The 7,783-nt window shown below is 35.1% G+C and overlaps 1 protein-coding gene across 1 annotated transcript; it reads left to right on the top strand.

Annotated features, from left to right (window-relative positions):
- LOC143531205 (shikimate O-hydroxycinnamoyltransferase-like) lies at window positions 1-3,150 on the top strand. Its single transcript, XM_077026550.1, has 2 exons — window positions 1-418; window positions 2,272-3,150. Exons 1-2 carry the CDS (start codon window positions 11-13, stop codon window positions 3,148-3,150), a joined length of 1,287 nt encoding a protein of 428 aa, XP_076882665.1. The 5' UTR covers window positions 1-10.
- The last annotated feature ends 4,633 nt before the right edge of the window (window positions 3,151-7,783 follow it).

Genomic DNA, 7,783 nt, shown 5'->3' with positions numbered 1-7,783 from the left:
AACCCTAAAGATGAAGCTCGTGGTGCGAGAATCGTCTATGGTGATTCCCGCGGACCTGACTCCAAATACAAACCTATGGAACTCTAACCTTGACCTCATAGCCCCACGTGTTCACACGCGAACGGTCTATATTTATCGTCCCAACGGGGCCGCCAACTTCTTTGATACTAAACTCATGAAGACCGCTTTGAGCAAAGCTTTGGTTGCATTTTACCCGTTAGCAGGCCGGTTGAAGGAAGATGAGAACGCCAGGATTGTGATCGATTGTCAAGGACAAGGCGTGTTGCTCGTGGAGGCCGAATCTGAAGGTGTGATTGATGATTTTGGTGACTTTGCACCTACACCTGATCTTCAGGAGCTTATCCCAGCCATTGATTACTCCCGAGGAATTGAATCATATCCATTGCTGGTCTTACAGGTGATTAAAAACATGCATGTCCATGCATATATGACTCAATACGTATCTCATATAACTTCAACTGAGTGCTTAGAGCATTCCCAATGGCTTCTCTATATCCGTCTTTAAAATTTAACTAAAAAACACAATTTATTTAATTTATACATCATTTTATGAAAACCTCTCCCAACCCATTATCCATTCCCATCTCTATATTCTTTTTTTCTATTTCTTTCATTTATGATCTTAACTCTAACTATTTGTCTTATTATCATTTTCAATATAAATTGATTTCTAATATATATTTATAGAAAGGTAGTTGGAAATGGAGTGTTGTGTCAACACTCTAAATTTGGAGGCGCCTTCTACCATTTCACTAAAATTTAGAGATGGAGTTTGGAGATAGAGAATGGGTTAGAGTGATTATTAAGATGATTTTCCTAAATTTTAGAAATAGAGATAGGTATGTAGAACCTATTAGGAATGCTCTAATTAAACAATGTTTTATAGCCGGAGAAGTTATTAAATTGATCAATTTACTTGGGGGGGGGGGTCAATTACTGACACGACACGAAACCGGATACGAGCCCGACACGAAAAAAATACAGGTCTTGGATCGGATAACACGATCCGTTTAAAAAACTTGTCCCGTTAAAAGTTGGTTGATCTATTAACCCGTTTAGGAATTTTAGTGAAATTATTATTTTAATTTTAGAGATAACAGTTTTAAATTATAAAGTTAAATACTTTGAAATTTTAACATTTAATATATTTAATTAACTTTTAAAACTAAACTAAATTCTTTTTAAACTATTTCACAGTTTAACGTGTGTGCACACGCAATTCAACATTTGAATGTATGCTTTTTTTTTGTACGTTTTTAACGCCTCCACCATAACACAAAACACATAGGCCTTAATGATTCGTTATGAATAATTTAGAAACTTAAATTATAAACTTGTATGTAACTAATGAGTAAAGTGTTATTTTTCTCCTTGTGGTTTGGCAAATAATGCGAATTTAATCCAAAAAGTTTATTTTTTGCATATGGACCCTTCATGTTTCCCAATTCTTACCAATTACATCCAAATCACTAACTCCGTTAAATTGAATCGTTAACTCATGGGTAGACATGTCTTTTCACTATTTATTTATTACATGAGTACAGTGCCAAAATCGTCCCTGAAGTTTGGTCACATTTGCTAATTTCATCCAAAAATATTTTTTTTCGCAATTAGACCTTCGATGTTTCCCAGCTGTTGCCAATTTCGTCCAATTTGTTAACTCGGTCTAAGTTTAACGTTAACTCAGGGGTGTTACTGTCCTTTTACATATTTGTTTACATTGTTATTATTATTACGCTGAGCTAAACCCCTTATATGACAAAAAAATAAAGAAGAATAAACAAACGGATAATATATTGGATTCAAACATAGGAATCGTGAAATGTTATATATGTCATCAAACAAATACATAATAACAATAATGTAAACAAACATGTAAAAGGATAGTAACACTCATAAGTTAACGTTGAATTTAGACCGAGTTAACAATTTGGACGAAATTGGCAACGGTTGGGAAATATCGAGGGTCTACTTGCGAAAAAAATATTTTTGGACGAAATTCGTAAATATGACCAAATCTCAGGGACGATTTTGGCACTTTACTCATATAATAAATAAATAGTGAAAAGACATGTCTACCTCTGACTTAACGATTAAATTTAACGAGGTTAGTGATTTGGATGTAATTGGCAAGAATTGAGAAACGTGGAGGGTCCATATGCAAAAAATAAACTTTTTGGACTAAATTCGCATTATTTGCCAAACCATAAGGACAAAAATGACACTTTACTCATATGTAAATTTGAGCAGGTTACTTTCTTCAAATGTGGAGGGGTTTCTCTAGGAGTTGGGATGCACCATTGTGTCTGTGACGGGACCTCTGCGCTACATTTCATGAACGCATGGGGCGATATGGCTCGTGGCCTTGACCTCATCATGCCGCCGTTCATAGACCGGACACTCCTTCGTGCTCGGGACCCACCACATCCAACCTATGAGCACAACGAATGCAAGCTCACCCTGCCGATGCTTGAAGCACAACCACGGGAAATAACTGTCTCGATTCTCAAGTTAACACGAGGCCAGCTCAACAGGCTCAAAGAAAAATACATGGAAGATGGCAGCCCAATAAACTATAGTTCATTTGAAATGTTCTCGGGTCATGTTTGGAAGTGCATTTGTAAAGCCCGGGGATTGCCTGATGATCAGGAGACTAAGCTTTATTTTATCGCTGATGGGCGGGCTAATATTAAGCCCGCTCTGCCATCAGGGTATTTTGGGAATGTTCTCTTCCTACACAACGCCACAACATTAGTAGGTGAAATTATATCAAATCCTAGTTGGTACGGTGCTAGTAAAATCCGCGAGGCATTAGAGAGAAGAACCGATGATTACCTAAAGTCAACAATCGACTACTTGGAATTTCAGCCTGATCTGGCGTCTCTGGTTTGTGCCATTGTGGAGACTTATAAAAGCTCAAATCTAGGTATAACCACTTGGGTTCGGCTCCCGATTCATGATGTCGACTTCGGGTGGGGGCGTCCGATATTCATGGGGCCCGGTGGGATCGACGTGGAAGGAATATTAACATTGTTACCAAGCCCAATCAACGATGGAAGCTTGTCTATAATAATTTCTCTAGAAGTTGAACAAATGAAGGTTTTCAAAAAGTTGCTGTATGATATATAACATGTTACATACGTCTTTTCATGGCAACTCTGCGTGTGAGTGGCCACTTTCTACTTTCTATGTCCTTTTAAAAGTGTCATGCATGTTCGAACCTTTGAATATTTGGTTTTGGATAAAACTTTAATGATGAAAATATAAAAATGAAGAATAAAGTATGTTTGTTTGTTAACATCTCCCTCTTCTAATAAATATGGACACATTATATATAACATGTTACACTTTGGTTCTGCACGACTTTAGTTTTCCTTTGCCAATCCTTTCCACCTGTTTTAATGAGTAACAAATCTGATAATCTTTTTCATATCTCAAATTTAGAATTTTGATGTTTTTTTTTGCCTAATCTTTTCAAGTTGTTTGAAAATCTGGGTTATCCTTTGATCGCTAGCCGAATCTTTCTTCAATAACGTACCAGCTGTTTAACGGTGTTAGCGGGTAAGGACCGATGTAGTTACAAAATTCCTACATATCCGCACCACCTTAGTAATAAGTTTAATGATTAGGATCAAGTTTGTCATTAGTTAAGTTGGGGCTCAAGCGTATAATATTTGCAAACCACATGCACCAACTATGCAGTTAACTCTATTGATTATGAACTTTAATCTAATTACATTGCTATCTCTGAAGTTACTCTACGGCTCATAAACTTTAATAATTTTTTTGGGGGTTTTATGTTTTCCTAACATTACTTATTTCATTCCATATATGATTGATAACCCAGGGTTCTATGTCAGAGTGATAGCCGTCGTAATTTGTTTTTTAATTTGCGTTTTAATGTTTTGAGTCTGAAAAGAGTTAAATTCCTAGTAAAATACATTAGGACAGAAGATCCTGTAGGGCCTAGTTTTTTACAATAGTCTTTGTATTTACTTAGTCCGTTAACATTTTGTCTAAGTAGCCTGTCGGTTTTGTATCTTTGTTTGGGCCTGAGGCCTTTGTATGTTTGTGCCCAATGGGCAGTGAATAATGAAAGGAAGCATGGAATGTCTTCCACTATGAATGTCTTCCACCGTAAATAGTGGAAGACTTCTCATGCATATTAACTTTTTGGCAAATCTCAATCTTATCCGTACTACTAACTCTCTCTGTTCTCTTTCTTTCCAACATATCAGGAAATAATCCAAAACAATCCAAAATCCAAGATCTTGGTTAACCACTAGTGATTTCCGCTAGCTAGTGGTCCAGTCTGACTTAAGAACTTTGTTAGATCCGTCACGGAACCTACAATTGGTATAAGAGCTTTCGGCTTTAGTAGTTGTAATTCTTGGGTCACAACCTTAAGTCTTGATCTTGTTGGAGTGTTTGAGACGTGTGGTGTTGCAAGAAAAGTGGGTTACGATTTATTTGATAAAGGTTACGAATTCACAAGTGTTGTTGTTGCAAGTTCAAAGTTTGTGTCGAAAGTGTATTTAAGGGTGTTCATGTGTTACTCGAGGTTGTGAGTGTGTTGTGTAACATTCGTTACTTTTCATACCCGAAAACCCGACCCATTTAAAATTTTTGGTTTGTTTATATATATATATATATATCACAAGTTTCGTTGTACGTATTCGTCATTTTTATTTGTATTTAGATTGTATTCGCATTCATTAAATTGACCCGTTTCGTCGTATTCGTGTTTAACGTTAATCGTTAATTTAATATTCACGACGATTTACGTTTACCGTTCATTTGTTTCTTTTTAATTGTGTTCAATTAACGAAATTCTGGGATTTAAATGTCTTAGTTAAATGACCTTCAAACTATGCGGGTTTAACGCGAAATATCCAAGTAACATAATTTCTAGCACAATCCAAAGTCAATAGTGTAATTTGTAATGTTAACCTAACTCATGAAAATTAAGCTACAAGTTAACTAATCTGATATTATGAAGTGTCTAGATTCATTCTTTGTGATTTGATCGATGTATTGAGGATCACAAGACTCGATTTTGTTATCAATATCTTATTCGGTTACCTAAACGAGTCGATTTCTTGTTCTACAAGTTGTACCTCTGATTATTTAAACGTATCATAAATCCAAACCCTAGAGGTTACTGAATCCTTGAAATTCCAGCCGTCACCTTCCCTATACCCTCGAATTCTCTCTCGTTTTTGTTTAATTACTCGAAGATTGTAAGCTGCAGTTTGACTTTGATGTTTGCTGACCTTTAACTCTGATTTCTCGTCAACTCAAGTATTTTTCGGGTAAGTTGTCAACTGATGAATTTTTCACTAATTCTCATTTGTCAATAAACCTCAATTAATTTATGAGATTGAGGGGTATTGACTGGTCAATTAAACTCAAACCCGTTTAAGGGTATTTTAGTCAATAACTTTGACCAAGCGATTTCTCACACTTCTGGTTGGAACTGACTTTCGGTTCCTGAAGACTTTTATTTTTATCTCGAGATTTTAAGGCTACTGACCAAAAACCAACTTCCGACCCGCTGTTCGGATTCTGGTTAGTACCAGCTCGCTTAAACGTTAATTATCTCATAACCGGAGTTCTGGACATCCGTTTGGATCGATTCAAGCGGCTATGTTCTCGTTTTTAATCGTAGTATATTATATCTAAGTTTCAGGCCTGTTCGATTTATCTCATTCAACACGTTAAAGGATGGTTCGTTCGTTTAGTTGTGTTTTTAGTCTATTTCTTGCACACTCGCCTAAGCAATAAGGTGAGATATCATTCCCCTTTTTACTTTACTGTTTTTAAACATTTTGGGGACATATACAGATTATCAGTAAATTTGAAGCTAAGTGAAGAATGCATAGAAAGACCTTAAAAAATAAAATAAAGAATATTTGCTCTATCATTTAGTTTGGAATTAGTTATTTATTTTGAATTGTTATTTTCAAATTTTGAAAATTGTGCACTTTATTTGAATTTTAAAATAAATAAAATTAATTAGATATTGTCATATTGTATATTGCATGATAGTACCTTGTGAGCTGTGAACCACAGTTCGCACCTCGGCATTTCCGCCTTAGGTTGGATGTGACACCATTGAGAGCCGTTCGAGCCAAATTTTCTCCATGACTTCCTTTGCTGTGAATTCGATAATAACACGGGTGAGGCTATGATACAATGCCGAACCATGCATCCGTTGCGTGTGTTCGATGAATATATTGAACGTACTTTGGAAGGTGTGGCTAAGCATTTTCGAGATGTGTTTTCTGAACTTGTGCAAGGCGGTCATGGATTTTTGATCATGATGAAGAAAAAGGCGGGGTTTTTAGTTTCCTTTATACATCTTGTATCCTTGTGGGATTTTGATGTGCTAAAAGTAGTTTAACAATTATTAACTAAATTAACTAAAAATAAACACTAAGTAATACTCTAGACTCTCTAAAAACTCGACTAAACTACTAACTGGCAAGTGAACCGATCGACTCTAGTAAAGCTAAGTAAGTCCGGATATCGAACCCACGAGACTCTCTAAATTACATTTATTAGCTAATTAGACTCGACTACAAACACGACTTATTAATTTATATTTGTTTGGGGGATTTTTATTTAAAATATTAATTTAATATTATAATTAAAAACTAATTAAGAAAACAAGTAAATTAGACAAAAGCAAAAGTTTGTTGTGAAAATAATATGATGATGAGAAAACTACCTAGGCTAGAATACCCTGACCATTCTCAAGAAGACACCTATGGGTTTCTAATAAATTTTAACGCACACCAGTATTAAAAATCAAGTTCCCTTACGGTCACCTAATTAATTATGATTTAGTTCCTTTATACGAAATCCTACCTTACAGCGCGAAAATCAAAGGCAATTCAAAATATTTAATTGATTTAATAGACAATAATAAATAATCAATCCTAGACGGACTCCATACGAAAAACTAAATCTAGCAAGATTAAATAATAAAGTTCTATCAATAACCTAGCACTTTACAGATTTTAGGTTAGCAGCACACTTAAGTTTATTTGACAATATTATTCCTGTGATCTTATTATGACATCAATCATAAAATAATCAAGAACACAAAGTAATTGATCTAATAGCAACCTATCATATGACAAACAATAATCAAGAAAACTATGAAATAAAACTCATCAAACAATCCTAAGCATCCATATGCATCAATTTAATATAAGTAAATCTTTTACTAAATCATAAAAACCATAACGTAAATAAATCCCAAGTCAAATCAAAACATTAAAGTAGGTTCATCATAACCTAGGCGGTCTAAGGGTTTAGCCAACAAGCATTGTCAAGAACAAAAGTTAATAAATAGGTTCAAATAATAAATTCATGACGAAAATAATGAATTCAAACCGAATAATAAGGATGCTTAGATGAGTAGGTGTTGAACCCGGACACAAAACTATTGTTGCTTCTTCTCTTTCTTGTGATGATCTTGTAACCTTCGGTCGACTTTTCCAACTGTTCGTAGGGTATTTTTCCCAAAAGAAATCCACCCACCATAATGATTGTCTCTCTTCTTTTTATAATGGTAGTCTCCAAAATCATTCTAAAAAAAACTTCCAATATGCAGACCTGTGTTTATCTTTTGTTTTACGGTTCTCTGGTCCAGCCCAATTATTGATCATGGCCGAAGTCCTTTATTTGCGGATCGCGTTATTAAGCTACCAAGCCCAAGACACATTTATTGGAGTCCTCTTTAATTGTTGTGCCC

The sequence above is a fragment of the Bidens hawaiensis genome, unplaced genomic scaffold (assembly GCF_021521415.1).
Source record: "Bidens hawaiensis isolate Kalapana, Puna unplaced genomic scaffold, B.hawaiensis_p1.1 tig00009086_1, whole genome shotgun sequence".
NCBI lineage: Eukaryota > Viridiplantae > Streptophyta > Magnoliopsida > Asterales > Asteraceae > Bidens > Bidens hawaiensis.
The sequence above is the reverse complement of the archived record's forward strand: the minus strand, read 5'-3'. Positions and strand labels throughout refer to the sequence as shown.

Bases quoted from the DNA above. Each gene is read 5' to 3' on its own strand.
- LOC143531205 (XM_077026550.1), top strand. From the start codon at position 11: ATGAAGCTCGTGGTGCGAGAATCGTCTATGGTGATTCCCGCGGACCTG. The intron at 419-2,271 runs GTGATTAAAAAC...AAATTTGAGCAG, and splicing joins ATCCATTGCTGGTCTTACAG to GTTACTTTCTTCAAATGTGG.